Source organism: Equus quagga, chromosome 17, assembly GCF_021613505.1.
Source record: "Equus quagga isolate Etosha38 chromosome 17, UCLA_HA_Equagga_1.0, whole genome shotgun sequence".
NCBI lineage: Eukaryota > Metazoa > Chordata > Mammalia > Perissodactyla > Equidae > Equus > Equus quagga.
The window spans coordinates 51,147,391-51,167,886 of NC_060283.1; the positions used below are offsets into that span (position 1 = coordinate 51,147,391).

The following is a 20,496-nucleotide window of genomic DNA, read 5'->3' on the forward strand; positions in this document are numbered from 1 at the left end:
TCACCAACTTTAGCCAAAGCTTGGGACCAGGGTGCGGGGAGCTTGCCAGGTTCTTGGCTCCTCGTTGATGGGGGAGACTGGAGGGCCTGGAGAGGTGGGGGTGCGGGAAGAGGGGTGATAGTGGTCAGAGGGGAGAGGGCGGCATGGTGGTTCATCACTGTGCAATCCCGTTGCTCAAGGTGCCGTCACCGTCCCTGACCTCTGGGGTTTGCACACATTTCCCAGTTGCCACCTTGGGATCATGCGGGGACGGCTGGTGTGGGGGCGGGGGCCAGGATGATGTGATGGTTCATTTCACGTGTCACCTTGACTGGGCCACCGGTGTCTGGATATTCAGGCAGACATTCTGGGTGTGTCTGTCAGGGTGTTTTGGGAGGAGATTAACAACTGAATCATAGACTGAGGAAAGCATATGGCCCTCCCTGATGTGGATGGGCTCACCCAATCAACTGAGGACCTGACTGGACCAAAGCTGAGCAAGCGACTCCCTCGCTGCCTGTCTTTGAACCGGGACGTTGGCCTTCTCCTGCCTTCAGACTTGGCTCCGGCTGGAACTTACCCCATCGGCTCTCCTGGGTCTCAGGCCTTCAGACCCGCACTGGAACTATATCTACCATGGGCTCCTGTGTCTCCAGCTTGCAAAGCGTGGGACTTCTCAGCCTCCACACTCGTGCGAGCCAGTTCCTTATTGTCTATCACTCTGTCCCTCTATCTGCGTTGTCTATTGGTTCTGTTTCTCTGGAGAATCCCGACTAAGACAGACGTCCTCCTCTTTGCGTCTTTTGTGGGGCCTTACCTATAGGTAAGGACTCAGTAAGTGTAAATGGTTAATGACTGATCAACACCCTGCACGCCCTCTAACTTACGGAAGAGGCAGATGTGTAATGGTTAAGGGCAGAGGTTCGAAAACACACAGATAAGGAGCACAGATTGGTGGTTACCAGAGGGCGAAAGCACTCAGGGGCACATGTGTATGGTGACAGATGGAAACCAGACTCTTGCTGGTGAACACAATGCAGTCTGCACAGAAGTCGAAATAGAATGATGCACACCTGAAATGTATGTGATGCCATAAACCAAGGCGACCTCAATAAAATTAAAAAAATAAAAAGAGCAGAGGTCCTGGGGAGAGTATGAGAGCAAGAAGCCGCATGACCTGGAACGCCAGAAATCTGCATGGCGGGCCCCTGGAGCTGGAGCTTTTGCTGAGCACCGAGCCCTGCATGCACGGGGTGAAATTGCATGAAGCCCAATTCAGTCCAAATGGATCACAGACTTAATTGTAAATATAAAACTTCTAGAAAAAAGTAGGAGACAATCCTTAGGATGTAGGACTAGACAAAGATTTGTTAGACTTGACACCAAAAGCATGAGCCATAAAGTAGAAAATTGATAAACTAGACCTCATCAAAATTAAAAACTTTAGCTCTGTGAAGGACCCTGTTAAGAGGATGAAAAGACAGGGCCGGCCCAGTGGCGTAGTGGTTAAGTTCACGTGTTCACTTCAGTGGCCTGGGGTTCACAGGTTTGGATCCTGGGCGCGGACCTACACGCCTCTGGTCAAGCCACACTGCGATGGCGTCCCACATAAAATAGAGGAAGACTGACACACAGATGTTAGCTCAGGGCCAATCTTCCTCAAGCAAAAAGAGGAAGATTGGCACAGATGTTAGCTCAGGGCCAATCTTCCTCACACACACACACATGCACCAAAAAAAGAGGATGAAAAGACAAGCTAAAGACTCAGAGAAAAAAATTTGCAAACCACAAATCTGACAAATAACTGGTGACTAGAAGTAGAAAAATCTCTTAAAACTCAACAGTCAAAAACCAAACAATGCAATCAGAAATGGCAAAAATCACGAGCAGACATTTCACCAGAGTGTACAGATGGCAACCAAACACAGGAAAAGACGTTCAGCGCCCTTAGCCATGGGGGAAATGCAAATTAGAATCACAACGAGGCATCGTGCACCCCTGTCAGAATGGTTAAAATAAAAAATAGTCACAACACCAAATGTTGGCGAGGATGTGGAGAAACTAGATCACGCTGGGGGGAGTGTAAAAATGGTACAGCCCCTCTGGAAACAGTTTGGGAATTTCTTAAAAAACGAAAGATGCACTTGCCATATGATCCAGTGACTGCGCTCCTGGGCATTTTTCCCAGAGAAATGATGATTCATGTTCACACAAAAATCTTTACACAAATTTTTATAGCCGCTTTGTTCATAATAGCCCAAACGGGAACAATCCATATTGTCCTTTAACAGGTGGATGTTAATTAGACTATGGGATATCCAACCATAGAGTGGACTCCTGGGCATTTAGCCCAGAGAAATTAAAACTTATGTTCACACAAAAACCTGTATATGAGTGTTTAAAGCAGCTTTATTTGGAATAGCCAAAAACTAGAATTAGCCCAGATATCCTTCGACAGGAAAATGGTTACATTAACTGCAGTACAAACCACGGATTACCACTCAGCAATAAAAGGAACAGACTATTGACGCACACAACACACGGATGCATCTCCAGGACATCACGGCAAGTGAAAAAAGTCCATCTCAAAACGTTACACACTGTATGGTTCCACTTATATGACATTTTTGCAACGACAAAATTTGGGAATAAAGGTCAGATTAGTGGTTGCCAGCAGGTAGAGACGGGTGAGGTGGGGGGTGGGGGGAGGTGGGTGTGATTATGAAAGGGTAACGTGGTGTTGGCACTGCTCAGTAGCTTGACCTTGGTGGTGCAGACGCAAACCTACACGTATGATAAAATTGTACAGAATTCAATACGCAGCCACACACACACACAGATGAATACGAGTAACAGTGGAGAAATCTGGAGATCGCAGATTGTGTCGATGTCAATATCCCGATTGTATTGAAAGCAGGCATTGAAAGAGATACTTGTATACCCGTGTTCATGGCAACACTTTTCACAACAGCTCAAATGTGGAAACAACCCAGATGTCCGTCAACAGATGAATAAACAAAATGAGGTGTATCCAGACAATGGAATATTGTTTCCTTACACAATATTAAATAGTTTCTTTAAAGAGGAATGGAATTCTGGTATATGCTATCATATGCATGAACCTTGAAAAGATTATGCTAAGTGAAATAAGCCAGACACAAGAGGACAAATATTGTATGATTCCACTCATCTTCCACTTATGTAAGGGACCGAGAACAGGCAAATTTATAGAAACAGAAAGTCGGGTGAGAGTTGCCAGGGGCTGGCGGAAGCGGGAAAAGGGAAGTTAGTGCGTAATGGGTACAGAGTCTTCGTCTGGGATGATAAAAACGTTCTGGAAATGGACAGTGGTGATGGTCGCACAATAGTGTTAATGTACACAATGCCACTGACTTGTACACCTAAAAATGGTTAAAAGAGTAAATTTTATGTATATTTTACCACCAAAAAAAAGTGAAAAAAAGTCCTGGTAGTAATATTGTGTTATACATTTGCAAATGTTGCCACTGGAGGAAAGCGAGCAAAATGTACACAAGATCTCTCTGAATTATTTCTTACAACTAAACGTGATCTCAACTTTAAAAATGGAGGAAAAGGATGCACCTTATTGAATGAATATTATACCTCAATAAAACTGATTTAAAAAAAAAACACCCCACCAGCGCCTCTGGAATCAAATGGCTGGGTTTGAATCTTACTTACCAGCTCCATGACCCAAGCAAGTTTCCTAGGCCCTCAGTTTCCTTGCCTGTAAAGTGGGGATAATAAAAGTATTTACCCTAGAGTTTCTATTTGGCCCAAGATATGCACCTAGCACTGTGCCATTAGTTGCTTTGTAAATTGGGTTCCAAAATGTCGTTGGTCACTGCCAGTTCTTCGGAACTCCAAACGCACTTTCTGTTACACACTGAGTCTTCTTGTAGGGCTCCATCTATCTGTGCTGCTCTTTGTCTGCTCTCATTATGGCTTTTTGTGGGAGAAAAACCTGCAGAAACACATGGGCCTTTGGGAATCTGCCTGATGCGCTTCTGGGGGCGCTCAGTCTCCCAGATGGCGGGCAACGCTCTGGTTGGCTCCCAGACCCTTCAGCATCTAGTCCTGAACCCCTTTCAGTAGCTCAGACGCTCAATGCTCCCTCTGGGCCTTTGCATATGCTGCTTCCTCCTCTAACATCCTCCACACCCTTTGCCCGGAGAAAGGGCCTCTTGTCCTTCATGACTCAGCTGTGATGTGATTTCTTCCAGGAAGCCTTCCTTGATCTCCCCAGGGCCGGGCTGTGTGTTCCCTCAGCACGATGCCCTCCCGTCTGCCAAGCCAGCTCACAGCAGTGCCGCTGCTGTCAGTGACAAGGCAGTAGGGACTGGGGCAGTTTCTGGGTGCCTGGGAAAGCGGAAAGACAGTGGACAGTCAAGCCCGCTCTGGACGTACCTAAAGCGGGAGGGTGCCTCTTCTCTGTTCTGGGATCTCTCTCTCCAGCCACACAGAGTGGACTCATGCATGGACTCGAGCCAGACTCCCTGGGTCCAAATCCTGGCTCTGCCACGAACCAGGTGGGTGGCCGTGGCCTTAACCTTTCCCTCATCTGTGGCATTTGCGAGGGGTGTTGTGAGAATCACGTGAATTGCCACGTGTAGAGGGATTAGAAGAACAGGGGCTGTGTAGGGCTTGCTCTTCTCATCACAGTTCATTTCCTCCTGCCTCCCTGCGCAGCCAGACCAGCTCAAGTCTGCGCTAGATGCTCCAATATCGACTGTAGACGTTTCCTTCTCGGCACTTGCCACGGTCCACACTTCTGCCCTCATCCATGGGATCACTGACGGATGTCTCGTCCCTTCCAGGCTGACTTTGTGCCAGGCCCCCACGCTCCCACCGCATCCTCAGGGCCTCGTTCAGTGCCCGGCACTTCAGAAGTGCTCAACATTTGTTTTTTCTTTATTGAGAGAAATATATACCTTAGTATTATGGAGCAAGAAGAAGGAGTCACAGAAGTTTTGGGGACAAAAGTTACGATCTAAAAACAAACCAGTTTTGAAACAGATGTCACAGAGGAGACAGGGAAGTAGTGGACTTCTTCCCTAGGCGCCTGATGCAGGAGGGCTCAGCAGAGGAAGGATCTCTGTGGGTCAAATGTCACCGCCCTCCCCTCTGCCCCACTGCTCCAGGGTATCAGGGACTGGAGGGGGCTCTCAAGATCTCTTTGGGGATGTTCTGGGTGCACCGGGCTGGGTCAGCCTCAGTTTCAGTTCTCCACGGATGAAGAGAACTGGCCGGGGCCTAGGACGACCGCGTGGCCTGGTCCTGCCTGTCTTGCAATGACTGTACACTCTCATTGCCAGCCTCTCTCACCTTATTGCGCTCCAGCCTCGCTGGCCTTCTGTCCCCAACATGCCATGCTCAGAGCCTTTGCACTCGCTGTGCCCTCTGCCTAGAAGGCTTTTCCCGCATCTCTTCACAGATGGGACTCCTTGTCATTCAGGTCCCCACTCAACTGAGACCCCAGAGAGGTCCCCCAGAAGTCTCCACCCTCCACCCTCCAGCTGGAGTCACTTTCTACCCATGACTTAGCTTTGTTTGCTTCCATAAAGCTAGAATGTCTCATACGAAATTACCTTTTGTGTTTCTCGTCCATCTCCCCCCACTTCCTGTGAGCTCCACGAGGACACGGACTTTGTCTGGTCACTGCAGATCCCCCCGTGCCCAGAACCACCCCAGCACATGGAAGGGGCCTAATATCTGCTGAGCTGCTCGCCTGATTGAATGAAAAGACCTTGCCCTCTGGAGCTGTTGCTCTCCAATATGGTAGCCACCAGCCACGTGTCACTATTTAAGTTGAAATTAACTAAAATTAAATTAAAGCAAAACTCCAGTTCCTCAGTCATATTAACCACATTCCTAGTGCTCAAGGGCCACGTATGACTAGCGGCTACCTTATTGGAGATTGTGGATACAGAACATTTCCGTCATTGTGGGAAGTGTCATTGGATGGCGCTGCTCTAGACCATGAACACCCATTTCACTTTCTTCCTTTAACTCGTTGCTCGTGACATTTTTTCTGCCTGGAATGCTTTATCTTGTTCTTAAAGGTTTTATTTTTCCTTTTTCTCCCCAAAGCCCCCTGGTACATAGTTGTGTATTTTTAGTTGTGGGTCCTTCTAGTTGTGGCATGTGGGACGCCGCCTCAGCGTGGTTTGATGAGTGGTGCCATGTCCGCACCCAGGATTCGAGCTGGCAAAACCCTGGGCAGCCGAAGTAGAGCGAACGAACTTAACTGCTCAGCCACAGGGCCAGCCCCTATCTTGCTCTTAATAAAAACCCTACATATGCAGAATTTGGCAATATGCTGAAACAAACAAAATCTTAAGATCAATTCAATAATTACACTTCTCAGAGTGTATCCTTAAGGAAATAATTATTGATATATGTAAAGACTGAGCTACAAGGATGTTTAATGCAGCATTGTTTATAATAGCAAAAAAAAACATGCATGTGTGGGAAATTGGTTAAATTATGATAGAGCCATCCAAAATGGAAGACTGCTTAATGACATGGAAACAGTTTCAAAATATATTGTTAAATGAAACAAAGCCAGTTACAACACACACAAAAAATTACAAATGCAAGGAGATTGGGGTGGTAATCCAGGAAGATCCCAGGTTTGTCTGTAATGTTTGAAACTTTTCAAGAATGTAATTAAGTATGCAATTGCCAGTTAATGAGCATGTACTACTGTATGATTTCATTTTTGTTAAAAAAAAAAAAAGACCCAGTCCCTTGGAGTGGAAAGACCGGATGAAACATTCTCTATGAAAGTGCTTGGCAGAGTAAACCTCACCAAACACCAACCACATTTATGCTTAGAAAAAAGAGTGGAAAGGTTATTTGCTGAAACGTTAGGAGTGGCTGCCTCTAGGTTGAAGGATTAAGGTGATTTCCCTTCTTTTTATCGCCCTTTCTAAGTTTTCTCTAATGAATGCGCATTTCCTTTGAAATAAGGAGGCAATAAAAGACATTAAAAATTCTTTAAGGCTTAACTCAAGTGGCAGTTCTCTATGAAAACTTCCTGATTCCTGGGTCACAGACCCCCACCCCACCCCCCAGCCCTGTAGATACCGACTCCTATCGTCCACTAGAGAGCAGGGCATCTCCGAGTTCCCATCTTGCAGCAGCAGGTCGGATGAGCGAATAGATGGAGGGATGGAGCCAGCACCCCATCACCAGCTGCCTTGGGGGAGCTCGCCTAATATTTGCCACTGAGCGGTGGCCATCATTGGGCAGAAACAAGCCGCTGGCCAGACAGACGTAAAGCAAGGAGGCTAAAGGAGGGGATGATCACTTGCCCGTCCTCTTTTCTCCCGGAGCCGGGAACTGGGGACCCCGCCTGCAGTTGGGGGGTTCCTGTGTATCAGCGGGAACCGGGAGGAAGGAGGTGGAGAGTGAGAGGTGGGGGCGGGTGTTTTGGCAGGTTTCGGAGGTGATGAGCAAGACCGGTGGTGATCCAGACCCCGCCCCAGTCGCCCCACTTCGTCTGCTCTTTTTCTTTGGGAGCCGAGAGCGGGGAATTACGCTTCGTGGTATCCAGGGTGATTCCGAGCGCCAAGAAGCTCCGCCCCTGCACCCCCGCTAACCTAGTGACCGGGTTTGGAAACCAACGTCCAGGTATGAAGCCTGCGTCCCACCTGCTAACTCTTAAAAGCTACTTTACCTTTCTGTGCCTCTATTTTCTTTTCTGTAAAATAGGAATATTGGTAATAATAGCATCTAGGAAGAAAGGCTGCAATTAGCTCGATAGACACTGTTAACGGTTCCTATTTTTAGTGCAAGACAAGACGTGGGCCAGGGAAGATTCCGGCTCGCAGGGCAGCGCCGCGGGAGGGCCCCGCTTACTCCCATCCAAACCGCAGCCCGGAAAGCGCGTCCCCGGGGGCGTCCCGCCTGGCCCGCCGGAGGCCCCGCTTCCTGCCGGCGGCGCGCCCCGCTAGCCCTCGCTGGGACTGCACTCCGGGTCCAGCGAGCGGAAGGGGCTGGGCCGGTTGGAGGAGCGCAGGGAGGGGGTCGGCCGGCGGCGCACGGCGAAGGGGCCGAAGAAGTCGGCCGCGAAGGTGACCACGTCGGCGGGCTGGCGCAGCAGCAGGAACAGCAGGAAATCGGAGATGAGCGCGTGGGCCTCCGGGTGCTGCCGCAGGTAGCTGTTGTGGCTGAGACGGAGCTCCTCCTGCCGGGGACCGAGGACCGAGGACCGAGCCTGAGCCCGACCCGGACCCCGCCCCGCCCCAGGAGGCCCCCCTTCTTCTCTCCAAGGAGGGCTTAGGGATGCTGGGGCCTCCCAGCCCCCAGGGGCGTACCTTTCAACCAGGCACAGGAGAGCTCAGGAAAGAGGGTTCCTGGCCGGGGAATGGGGCCCCCAGGCTGGCTGCCGCCCCCCTCACCTTCCGCTCCATGAACCTCGAGTAGAGCTCCACGTCCTCCTCCCAAACCAGGGGCTTCTTCTCAAATGTTGGGCGAGGCTCAATCTCATCTGGGTGGGTGGGGAGGGAGGAAGGCTGCTGACACGGACCCCAGAGCCTTCCTAGGCTACAGAGGGATGCCCAAGAACAGCCAAGCTGCAGGCTCGGCTGAAACCCCAAGGTTCTGCTCACGTGGGCAGAGTTGCTGGAAGGGGTTTCCCACAAACTTGCCTTGGGGTCAGGGGCTAGAGGGCAAAGGTTCTCCGTCTGATTTCCGGCTCATCCCACACTTAATCCAGCCCCTGCGCCCTGGAAGGCCCTAGGCTTCCCCGCTCCCCTTCACTCTGCCGCCAGCCAGAGGCTTCACTCACCCTCCTCCCTCAAGATGGGCATCTTGGTGATCATGCAGCAGCCGGGGGAGCCCACCTGGACTCTCTTGGCTACGTGCCTGGGGAGCAACACAGAAGAAGGTGTGAGAGGGGCATCTTCCTGGACCAGCCCACTCCCCTGAGGGATGTCTTAGGGGCCTCCCTTTACTCCCTCCTGACTTGTCTGTGTGGCAGGGTCCTGTTCATTTCTAGATCCCCAGAGAACGGCCCCTCCTTTTCACACTGGGTACTGTTTGTATGCTGGAGATGCTTGCTGGTGTGCCAGGGCTGGACTGGGAACTTTAGAAGCATAAGCACCAAAAAACCAGGAACCTCCCGCTATGCAACACTCAAAATAGAAACAACACGCTAAGTTACAACAGTAAGGAAAGCCAAGAATGCTCTGATTACTTTTTTCCCAGGGAAATGATTATGTCAATACCTCTGGAAATTTCAAAAAACAAATTCTTCTCCCCCTCCCGAATTTTCTCACCATTTGGTGCCTACGCTTTGCTGGTGACCGCTTGGCAGTGTGCCAGGATGCTTCTCCCAGCACATTGATTTTATCGAGTTGTTCAAATCTTGCCATTTTTCAATATTACACCCGACACCTGTGGCAGCTGCTTTAGCTATGCCATCGGCCCTGTGGAGTCCGAGTGGACGTCCTCAACCGTTCAGGGCTGTTTAGGGCGGTTTCGAGGTGCCGTGAGGGCCAGGAGGATGTGCAAATAAATGCAGAAGGGGTGAGTGATGTGGGTAAAGCGAGGGGCACTCAGGCCTCAACAGCTGCTCTTCCTGGAATCCCCAGAAACGGCATCCCCTTTGCGCCCGCGCCCTCCATCACTGCACCCCTGCTTGGCTCAACAGTGCCTCCGGCCTGGGGTGGGTAGCTCACCCATCAGGGAGCAGGTAGAACTGGCAGGACATGGGGATGCCCTCCTCCGAGTGCACAGTCTGCTCCACGGTGAACACTTCCACCTGCCGGTGGCCCACCTGGATCGCCTGGGAGCCCAGGGCTTGCTGGCAGCAGCCGAAATGGAGGGAGGGAGGTGAGGTGGGTGCCTGCCAGGGGCTCCCCGCCAATCTCACCCGGGCCCTTTGCTCCCTCTTGCAGCCTCATTAGTTGTTTACCAGTGATAAGCAACCCTTGGCCTTCTGGAGCCTCAGGTGCCCCGAGATCTGATTTGCACCCCCAAGTTAAGTTGAGGGTCCCTTCACAGAGAACCAGCTGCACCCTGCTCTGCCATCTCAATGACCAAGTGCTTCTGGGTGGCAGATTCTGTGACAGGGTTGAGGACCAACCACTTAGGGGGTGGATGGGGGTGGGGCAGGGGCAGGAGGCTCTGTGGAGTGAGACTAGACTGAGACGGTGGCTGCCCCAGGCCCGTGCTGCCGCAGGTAGGGTCCCCTGTTGTGATGAACACTGAAACCCCTGTTATGGCTACATAAAACACGTTTCAGAGAAAAGGGGGGGAAGTGGCATGTGCCTGTTTGTGTCAAACACTTTGCTGTGTGTCATGTGTGTGATAGAAAAGACTAGAGTGTCATTTACAAAGTTGGTCAAATCAGCCCCAGAGGGTGTGTTCAGAGGCATGGTGCTAAAACCACACATTGCAGGGCTGGCCCCGTGGTGTAGTGGTCAAGTTTGTGCACTCTGCTTCAGCAGCCGGGGGTTTGCGGGTTTGGGTCCCAGGTGCGGACCCAGCACCGCTTGTGAAGCCATGCTGTGGCAGTGTCCCACATGAAATAGAGGAAGATGGGCACAGATGTTAACTCAGGGCCAATCTTCCTCAAGCAAAAAGAGGAAGATTGAATTGGCACAGATGTTAACTCAGGAACGATCTTCCTCACACACACACACAAAATCATATATTGTGGCAAGTCCTAGGTATGTTGATTATGAAATTTTAGCTAAAGTTAAAGAAAAAAAGGAACACCCTTCAGGGTTGAGACATAATAAAAGAATGTTTAAGCGCAGTTGGAGATGTTCCATTTCCAGATGTTAAAAAATATGTCTTTAAAAACAGCCCTCTGCTGTGTTTATTTTTCCTGCACTGACTTTTGTGTAAAAAGCGTTGCTTCCCTCAACTGCTCACACCTTCTGTGCCTCTCACTCACTTCACCTGCCCCATGCTTGATCTCTGTGACAAACGTGCTCTTGCTTTCCCTTGCTCTTGGAAGTCTCACCCCCTCGCCCCCTCTTCCACTCCACCGCTCCCACCTCAGTGTCCTCCTTGCCCCTTCTAGTTAGCCCCCAGGCCAAGTCCCCTGCCCAGGTGACCCCTCACGTAAGTAGAATAGCAGAGTTTGCCCTCTGTGTCCAAGGCCAGGAAGCGGGCGTTGCTGGGCACCGTCTGCCGCCAGGCCATCACCCTCAGCAACACCAGGTTGGCAGCCTCGGAGATGAAGCCTGTGATTGAGTGCCAGGGGAAAAAAGCCACTTCGGTCTTCACTTCCTGTTCAGGACAAATCTGGGTCAGGAATGCTGAACCGGGAAGGGGGCGGGGGGGGGGGCCAAGCCAAGGGTGGGGCATACAGTCCTTGCTGAGTCCCCGCTCCAGGCTCCCGGCCTCACCACAATCTGGCCCCTGCTCCTGGTTTCGGGGAGGATGTGGAGGACGGCTCCCACCCGGCTCTCGCCCGTACCTGGCCCTCCTTGATGCTTCTGGTCATGACCAGTTGATCATCCTGCTTCAGCAAACTCGTCTTCCGTTCCATGGGGAGGATGTGGAACTAAGGGCCAGAGCATGGAGTGGAGAGCAGAAACTCACCGGATCCCATACGAACAGGACCCCCCAGAGGTCACCTAGTCCATTCTCCTTCGTGAGGATGGGGAGATTTGGATGGAAAACCTTCCACGTGTCGTAAAGCTCAAGAATAGACATCATATGATGGTGCGATAGGAAGTTAAGGAGCACACGCACTTCAGAATACATGTTTTAAACGATGGGAATGGTGTCTGTGGGAAGGTTCTTAGGCACGAGTGGTTTCCAGTGTGTAAACGGGTCCCGTTCCAGAAGTTAATGAGGTGGCTGGGGCTGGGCGTGAGGGGCACAGAGCGGGAGAATTTGGAGCTGTGGTGGTGACAGGTCCTTGGGAAAGGCCAGGCTCTGGGAAAGGCCAGTGCAGATGCTGGCTGAGGAGGACCAGAGTGGGCTGGACACAGGGTTTGTGTGTCAGGAGAAGGTCATCAGAAGCGCCCTGCTGCTGCCCTCCAGTGCCCTGACTGGATTGGTTTCCAAGTTGTGTGTGGTGGGGACTACATAGTAACTGGAGAGACAAGCCACTGAGCCCACCCCCCTGCCTTCCTCCCAGAGTCTCTATTCTCTCACCCTGGATTAGGGTCAAGGTTGGGGGCCCCAGAAGGTACCTTGATGAACTCCTGACTGTGTTGTTCCATGAGCTCCAGGTTCCATGAGAGATGGCCTGGAGTGGAGGGAGTGGGGCTGGAGACTGCAGGCAGGGAGGGTGGCCCAGGAGAACTAAGTGGCACTCTTGTCTTGAGTCTGTGGCTGTGATTAACCTCCCCTCCTCTCTCACACCCGCTCTTTGCCTTATTCCGGTGCCAAGGTCAAGTCAAAGGGTGGGTCCTGAGTAAAGGTCCTGGGAATGGGGGTGGGGGCATGGGGGCTGAAGAGCATCAGGCAGCAGGAACTCTACCCAGGAGGGAGTTTCCGCAGAGCATCTTGTCCATGAGGCCGCGGCTAAAGGCGTGCACCAGGACGCAGTGCGACATGAGGCCAAAGTCGTCCTTGTATCTTCCTCTCTGCACCTCAATGGTCAGCTCTCCCTGAGGCTCCCCTGAGTCTGAGACCATGACCAGAGTCTCGGAGAAGAACAGCATCTGCAGCTCCTCCTGCCCTGGGGGCGAGCATCCGGTGGGGATGGATGAAGCCCCCGCTCCTAGGCCTCAACTCTGACCCCCTGGCCACCAGTGCTCCCCACCCCTGGGCTCCACCCACCCCCTCCTCAGCCCCCATCTCCCAGGCAGCCCCTGCTTCCCCTCCATTGGCCTCGACAGCAGCCAGCAGGTGAACCCCCACCCTCCACCCCATCCCTGGGGTCTTCCCTTGAAGAATATCAACAAATCGGCCTCATGCCCTTTCTGAGTCCCAGGAGACTCAAGGCTGAGCAACAGGGCCGGGTCTGGGCCTTCTCTCTCCTCTCCTCTGCACACTTGGGCCCAACCCTCCACCCACTGCCCAGGCTCACGGAGGGATCTGAGGAAGCGCAGGGCTTCAGCATTGGCCTCTGGGGGTGGCCGACTCTCCTGGGCTGAGAGCTGGTGCTCCTGGGCTCTGGGGGCTATGGAGGGAGGAGAGGCTGAGATGGCAGACCCTGGGGAGGAGAGGGTGGGGCAGGGGTCCCAAGAGCAGACCCCTCCAAGGCCACCCCAGGGTGGACGGTGAGGGAGAAGACGCCCCTCCCCTTGCCCGTCCCTGCAGCCCTCTTCCCACCTGTAGGTTGTACTTTCCGGGACATGCTGCCGGCTGCTACCCGGTCTGTATCCAGTTGTCTCCATGGCAACTGGGAGCTAGCTAGGGCCTCTTAAAGGGCCATCAACTCACAAAACACCCGGACCTTGCAGGAAATGGTAGGAACTGTGGGTTCTAGGGCTCAGCCCAAGCCTGAGGTGTTGTCCAGCAGAGGGAGCATTTGACATTCTTGAGGCAGGCGGATGACGTGGGTCATTAGACTGACCTGAGAAGTTGTGGCCCTCACATGCATTGCAGCCAAGCAGATGCCATGTGAATAGCTACACATTGTGGTCCTAACACGGAATAGTGATGGTAACAACAATGACAATCACGACAAACCTGAAACCAAACTGACCCTAGGCTACTGTTCTAAAGGGCTTCACATTTAATTTTGAAAATTAAATTATGCTATGACTCAAACCCCAGGCTGTGGGCTGTCTGATCCCCACTTGGAAGTGTTGGAGTCTTTGTCATCGTGGCTATAAAAAGGGACTCAGACTGATAGTCCAGGTCACAAAAGAGAAAAATCTTGACATGAAACCTCAGTCACCTAAGGAGGTGTCCCTCCCACCCCCCCCGCCATATCACTTGTAAAGATCATCTTCAAATGTCTTCTTAGGGGGGGCTGGCCCCGTGGCCCAGTGGTTAAGTTCGCAAGCTCCGCTGCAGGTGGCCCAGAGTTTCATCAGTTCGAATCCTGGGCATGGACATGGCACCGGTCATAGAACCACGCTGAGGCAGCGTCCCACATGTCACAACTAGAAGGACCCACAACTAAGAATATACAACTATGTACTGGGGGGCTATGGGGAGAAAAAGGAAAAAAATAAAATAAAATCTTTAAAAAAAAAGTCTTATTGGGTACTTTTCTATCAACTTTCGGGAGATTTAGAATTATGTGTAAAACTGCTTAAGATTATCTAACTAATAGTATTAATATTTTTTTGTGTTACATTGTGCATATTTGATATTTCAAGTTCTTGAAATGTTTAAAATAATTTGGCGTAGCAGAGTGCTTAAAAGATAAGCCTTGAGATTCCAATTTAAGTTGGGCAGTTGAATAGTTGATTTAGACTGTACTTTGAAGTTAAGTTCTTGATGGAATTTTAAGTAGAACCAAACAATTTTTTTAAAAACCTTAAAATTTGCTATATTTATGATTACTTTTTAGATTGCAATAAAAGTACTTGAGAGGTTGATATATCAATAAATTGCTTTATTTAAAAAAATATTTTTAGGGGATGGTCCCGTGGTCGAGTGATTAAGTTCGCGCGCTCCGCTGCAGGCGGCCCAGTGTTTCATTGGTTCGAATCCTGGGCGAGGACATGGCACTGCTCATCAAACCACGCTGAGGCAGTGTCCCACATGCCACAACTAGAAGGACCCACAATGAAGAATATACAACTATGTACCAGGGGGCTTTGGGGAGAAAAAGGAAAAAAATAAAATCTTTAAAAAAATATTTTTAGAGAATTGAATTCTTTTTTTTTTTTTATTGAGTTAATGATAGGTTACAATCTTGTGAAATTTCAGTTGTACATTAATGTTTGTCAGTCGTGTTGTAGGTGCACCCCTTCACCCTTTGTGCCCACCCCCCACCCCACCTTTCCCCTGGTATCCACTAAACTGTTCTTAGTCCATAATTTTAAATTCCTCATGTGAGTGGAGTCATACACAGATTATCCTTCTCTCGCTGGCTTATTTCACTTAACATAATTCCCTCAAGGTCCATCCATGTTATTGCAAATGGAATGATTTTGTTCTGTTTTGCAGCTGAGTAGTATTCCATTGTATATATGTACCACATCTTCTTTATCCATTCGTCTGTTGCTGGGCACTTAGGTTGCTTCCACGTCTTGGCTATTGTAAACAGGGCTGCAATAAACATTGGGGTGCATAGGACTTTTGGGATTGCTGACTTCAAGCTCTTTGGATAAATACCCAGTAGTGGGATGGCTGGATCGTATGGTAGTTCTATTTTTAATTTTTTGAGGAATCTCCATACTGTTTTCCATAGTGGCTGCACCAGTTTGCATTCCCACCAGCAGTGTATGAGGGTTCCTTTTTCTCCGCAACCTCTCCAACATTTGTTGCTATTAGTTTTAGATATTTTTGTCATTCTAACGGGTGTAAGGTGATATCTTAGTGTAGTTTTGATTTGCATTTCCCTGAGGATCAGCGATGATGAGCATCTTTTCATGTGCCTATTGGCCATCAGTATATCTTCTTTGGAGAAATGTCTGTTCATGTCTCCAGCCCATTTTTTGAGTGGGTTGTTTGATGTTTTGTTGTTGAGTTGTGAGAGTTCTTTATATATTATGGATATTAAGCCTTTGTCAGCTGTATGACTTGCAAATATTTTTTCCCAGTTAGTGGGTTGTTTTTTTGTTTCAATCCTGTTTTCATTTGCCTTGAAGAAGCTCTTTAGTCTGATGAAGTCCCATTTGTTTATTCTTTCTATTGTTTCCCTTCTCTGAGAAGGCATGGTGTCCGAAAAGATCCTTTTAATACTGATGTCGAAGAGTGTACTGCCTACGTTTTCTTCCAGAAGCCTTATGGTTTCAGGTCTCACCTTTGGGTCTTTGATCCATTTTGAGTTTATTTTGGTGAATGGTGAAAAAGAATGGTCAATTTTCAATCTTTTACATGTGCCTGTCCAGTTTTCCCAGCACCATTTGTTGAAAAGACTTTCTTTTCTCCATTGTAGGCCCTCAGCTCCTTTGTCAAAGATAAGCTGTCTATAGATGTGTGGTTTTATTTCTGGGCTTTCAAGAGAATTGAATTCTTTTTATTTTACTTAATTTTTTCCAGATTACTTGAGATATGATTGACATAAAACAATCAATTGCTTTATAAAAGGAAATAGAATAGATGGAATTAAAAAATACAGCATAAACTGCCTAACGCAGTTTTAATTTTGAAAAGAGGATCACTTACTAACCAAACCCCCCTTAAAAGTTATTAACATTCACTAGATTTATGATTAGAATGATACGACTAGTAAGTCAAACTTAAATCTTTTGAAAATGCTTATGTTTTAAAATTTGCATTTTAAGAAACTGAGTATCCATCTTTAAAAGCCAAAGCGAATTCTGAATAAGCCTTTCTCTGCACATGAGCCACCGTCAGCGGCACTAAGAGAACTTGCAACTGCTTCGGGAAGTAGTTGGTTAGTTCCTCAAAAAGTTAAATGTGAAGTTACCATATGACTTAGCAACTTTACTCCCAGGTGTATACTCAAGAGAGCTGTGCACAGATGTTCACAGCACCATGCTTCATAATAACCAAAAAGTGGAACAACCCCACTGTCCAGCAGCTGATGAATGGATGAACAAGACACGGTCTGCAGTCTGTGTACGCCATGGAGTATTATTCAGCCATAAGAGGAACAAATCCTGACACAGGCTACAGCGTGGAGGGACCTTGAAAACATGCTGAGTCAAAGAAGCTGGTGACAATAGACCACACATTGTAGGACTCCGTTTAGTTGAAATGTCCAAAACAGGCACATCTGTAGAGAGGGAAAGAAGATCAGGGTTGGCCCAGCGTGGGGGGACGGGGGCAGCGGGGCGGTGTGGCAGCGGGGACCGACATGAAACCTGCACAGGGTTTCTTTGCAGGATGATGAAAATGCTCTAAAATTAGATTGCGGTGATGGTTGAAAAACTGTGCATAAATTAAAAACCACTGAATTGTACACTTTAAAAGGGTGAATTTTGTGTTATGTAAATTATATCTCAATAAAGTTAAATATAGTTAAATCCTTTAACTATAATTAAAAAAACCGGGGGGCTGGCCCTGGGGCACAGCGGTTAAGCTCACACATTCCACTTCGGCGGCCTGGGGTTCGCTGGTTCGGATCCCGGGTGCAGACGTGGCACCGCTTGGCAAGCCACACTGTGGTAGGTGTCCCACATATAAAGTAGAGAAAGATGGGCACAGATGTTAGCTCAGGGCCAGTCGTCCTCAGCAAAAAGAGGAGGATTGGTAGCAGATGTTAGCTCAGGGCTAATCTTCCTCAAAAAAAAGCAAACCATATTGCTTTCATATGTGAATTACATAAAGTTTGACAAAATCTTTTTGATTAGTAAGACAGTTTTTTTTTTAATTAGATCTTCTTCCTAAAGAAGTAGCTTCTTGCATTACTTATAATATGTGCATAAGTACAGTATGTATATTTTATTTTTGAAAGTTGAAATTATACCAAATGTTTCATTAAATTTTTTTTTAAAGATTTTATTTTTTCCTTTTTCTCCCCAAAGCCCCCCAGTACATAGTTGTATATTCTTCGTTGTGGGTCCTTCTAGTTGTGGCATGTGGGACACTGCCTCAGCGTGGCTTGATGAGCAGTGCCATGTCTGCGCCCAGGATTTGAACCAACGAAACACTGGGCCGCTTGCAGCGGAGCGCGCGATCTTAACCACTCGGCCACGGGGCCAGCCCCAGTAAGACAGTTTTTTAAAAAGAAAGCAAATCGTGGTCTCGATGCTTTTTAAGGGGAGCTCACGTGGTTCCTCTCCCTACGCCCCCCTAACCGCTAGCCACTCTGCTGTCCTGGACTCCTGACCAGAGGGAAGCCTGCTCCCCGCACCCTCTCCCCTTTGGCGCTCTCCCTCTCGCCCTTGCCTCTCCTCCATCGGGCCCTCCAGCTGCACTGGACTCCACCTGCCTGCCCCCTCAGGCTCCCACCTCCAGCAGCCCATGTTCTCCACTCTTTCCCCACCCTCATGTCTGCCCCCTTGGTGCTGGCTGTTTCCTGCCAGCTGCTAGGGGAGAAAGCAATTTGACAAAGTGGCTCACAGAAGGATCAATGTCCAGTCTGCTGTCTATTTCTGTAACCCTCTGCAAGAGAGCTGTCAAGGACCCTTGTTACTGTGCCCCCTTGAGGCCTCCTAGGCCAGTGGAGGGACACTCTGGAGCTGGCTGCCATATGAGCTGTGTGGCTGTGTTGGGCAGGCTGGCCTGTCTGAGCCCGTGACATGGACAGCCTGTGCCCTCCCAGCCACTGGGGTCGGCATCTACTGTACCACCACTGCGTAGAGAGGGCTCACTCTGCGCTGAGCTCTGTAGGTATTAACTCATTGAATCCTCACGATCAGCTTCTAAGGCGGTGCTAGCCTCATCCCCACTGGACAGATGAGGAACGGAGGCACAGAACGGTTAAGCAACTTGCCCAAAGTCACCTGGTTAAGAAATGGAAAGTGTAGACTCCAACCCAGATGGACCGGCTCCAGAGTCCACGTTCTTAATCACTTCGTCCTACTGGCCCTGATGGACTAGCCCCAAGTGTATCAATCACAGTAGGAAGAGAGAGGCTGCTCACTGAGCCATTGTGCCTCACTCAGGGCTCCCAGCCACTCCAGCACGAGGCTCGGGGATAAGTCACCTGCCATGTGTCACCCCGGGCCAATCAGAGGCAGACCTACATTCGTATCAGACTAGTCCAACTGCAAGTCCTCTCTCCCCACCCTGTCCCACCTCTGCCCGAGTCTCGCGCTCCTGACCACACACATGCTCCTCACATTCATGTCTGCAGTGTTCCCTCTTCTCTGTTCTTCCCCGGGACACCTAAGGCTGCCCACTTAACCCCAATCCCTCTCCTTTTCTACCCCCAAAGAGACAGCCTGTGATTCAGGAAAAAAATGGAATAACTGAACTTCTTGCCGGTTATTTTTAAAACTACATCTCATTCAAACACCTTTGAGGCCACATGTCTCCCTCCATTTCTTCCCTGTAACTAATTATAGCACCAGAAATCTGATGTAGCATTTTCCAAAGTGACTTTATATGCCTCTTCTCATCTGACCCTCCCGATGGCCCCCAATAAGTGAATTGTCGTGCAGGTTTATGATCTTGCTGCCTTGCATGGTTTCTGGCATCAGCCTGCCTGTTCCTTTGGGGAACTCCCTCCCCACTCTCAGTGCACTGTGTTCCAGTTGGGTCTGACGCTGCCCTTCCAGCTGTGGTCATGTGGCCTAACCTAACCAGTCAGAGCGGCCCATTCCCCTAACTCCTATGATTGGTTCAGGGTCGGGCACATGACCCAAGCTGGACCAATGAAACTCAATCTCTGGGACTATTGGAGGTTCTCCTAGGTTCAGTGAACTAGTCGCCTGTAAGCCTGGAACTTCTAGGGATGATCTTTCCACTGCAGGGAGAAAGCCTGACAGCAAATGATACCAATACAGAAGAAAGCAGAGTTGAAAGATAAACATGCTCTTTGAATCCCTGGATCCAGCCACGCCTGAAGTCACTATGACATAATCTCACACTTCTCAATTGCATGAGCTGATACATTTGCCCCTTGGTTTAAGCTCCTTAGTGTTGAGTATTTCTCACTTGCACCCAAAATGGTTCTGACTCATTCAAGGCTGTCATCTCCACTGGAAGGTGGAGAAGCTGAGGTCAGGGAAGTGACCTCTCCAAGGTCATTTGGATGTTGAGTGGTGAGTTGGGACTGGAATCCGGGTCTCTAAAGTCAGTGACACCTGCTGTCCTGCAAGCAAAGAGCAGGTGGCCCTGTTGTTTTGGTCAGTGCCAGCTCCAGAGGAAGCATGTGCCATCCTTCAGTGGGAGGACCACCTAAGGCCCTAGGGAAATGCTTCAGCTGCCCTAGAGAGCTGTCACTAAGTGGCCCTGGAAGGTGGGCGTACCCAGAGTGAGCTGGCCCTGGGCTCCCCTGTTCGACACAGTGATGCACAGACAATCAGAGAGCAGAGAGCCGCCAGTCTTCAGGAGGCGAGAACCACAGCCTGGTCCCCAAGCACGGATGCAGACCTGACCCAGGACAGCCAGGACCAGTGCCAAGGCCCTGGCTCATCCTGAGGGACGCCTGAGCGGGGAGGCTGAGCTGTGGCCAGGGCGGGAACACTATGCCTTGGACTGGCCCCAAGGGAATGTGGAGCTAGGCCAGGCTTTCCAGCCTTCAGCCACACCAGGGTCACCTTCGAGAGCTCTGCCATCACCAAGCGTCACCTTCACTTCGTGTTTTCCTGATTCAATAAACATCTTTAATTACCATGAATTAAAAACTGGTGTCATTTGTCAAAAATAATTATTGACCCCAAAAGATAAATGCAGTGAGAACAAACGAGCCGTTGTTCAAGTTTATCTTGAGATAGTGGAGTCTGGCTCTTTGTTATTTCGAGAGGCTTAAAGACAGCCTGTGGCCGAGGCCTTGCCCTTGAAGAGCCCTTCACAGCTGTGCTGGGACCACCTAGATCCGTC

The 20,496-nt window shown here is 49.8% G+C and overlaps 1 protein-coding gene across 2 annotated transcripts; it reads right to left on the reverse strand.

Moving 5' to 3' along the window:
• Positions 1-7,117: 7,117 nt before the first annotated feature.
• CATIP (ciliogenesis associated TTC17 interacting protein) lies at positions 7,118-13,274 on the reverse strand. 2 transcript variants are annotated; one of them, XM_046644685.1, is made up of 10 exons: positions 13,249-13,274; positions 13,004-13,096; positions 12,452-12,652; positions 12,162-12,217; positions 11,438-11,524; positions 11,080-11,247; positions 9,687-9,811; positions 8,795-8,871; positions 8,406-8,494; positions 7,118-8,191 (listed from the first exon to the last, which is right to left on the reverse strand). In XM_046644685.1, the coding sequence occupies exons 1-10, from the start codon at positions 13,271-13,273 to the stop codon at positions 7,955-7,957; spliced, it is 1,158 nt and encodes a 385-aa protein (XP_046500641.1). In that variant the 5' UTR covers position 13,274; the 3' UTR covers positions 7,118-7,954. The 2 variants fall into 2 exon arrangements, with proteins under 2 accessions (XP_046500641.1, XP_046500642.1); XM_046644686.1 differs by having other exon boundaries at positions 12,452-12,647; positions 13,249-13,252.
• Positions 13,275-20,496: the final 7,222 nt, after the last annotated feature.

Bases quoted from the DNA above. Each gene is read 5' to 3' on its own strand.
- CATIP (XM_046644685.1), bottom strand. From the start codon at position 13,273: ATGTCCCGGAAAGTACAACCTACAG. The intron at 11,248-11,437 runs GTACGGGCGAGA...TGTCCTGAACAG, and splicing joins GAAGCATCAAGGAGGGCCAG to GAAGTGAAGACCGAAGTGGC. The intron at 8,495-8,794 runs GTGAGTGAAGCC...CCACCCACCCAG, and splicing joins GCCCATCTTGAGGGAGGAGG to ATGAGATTGAGCCTCGCCCA.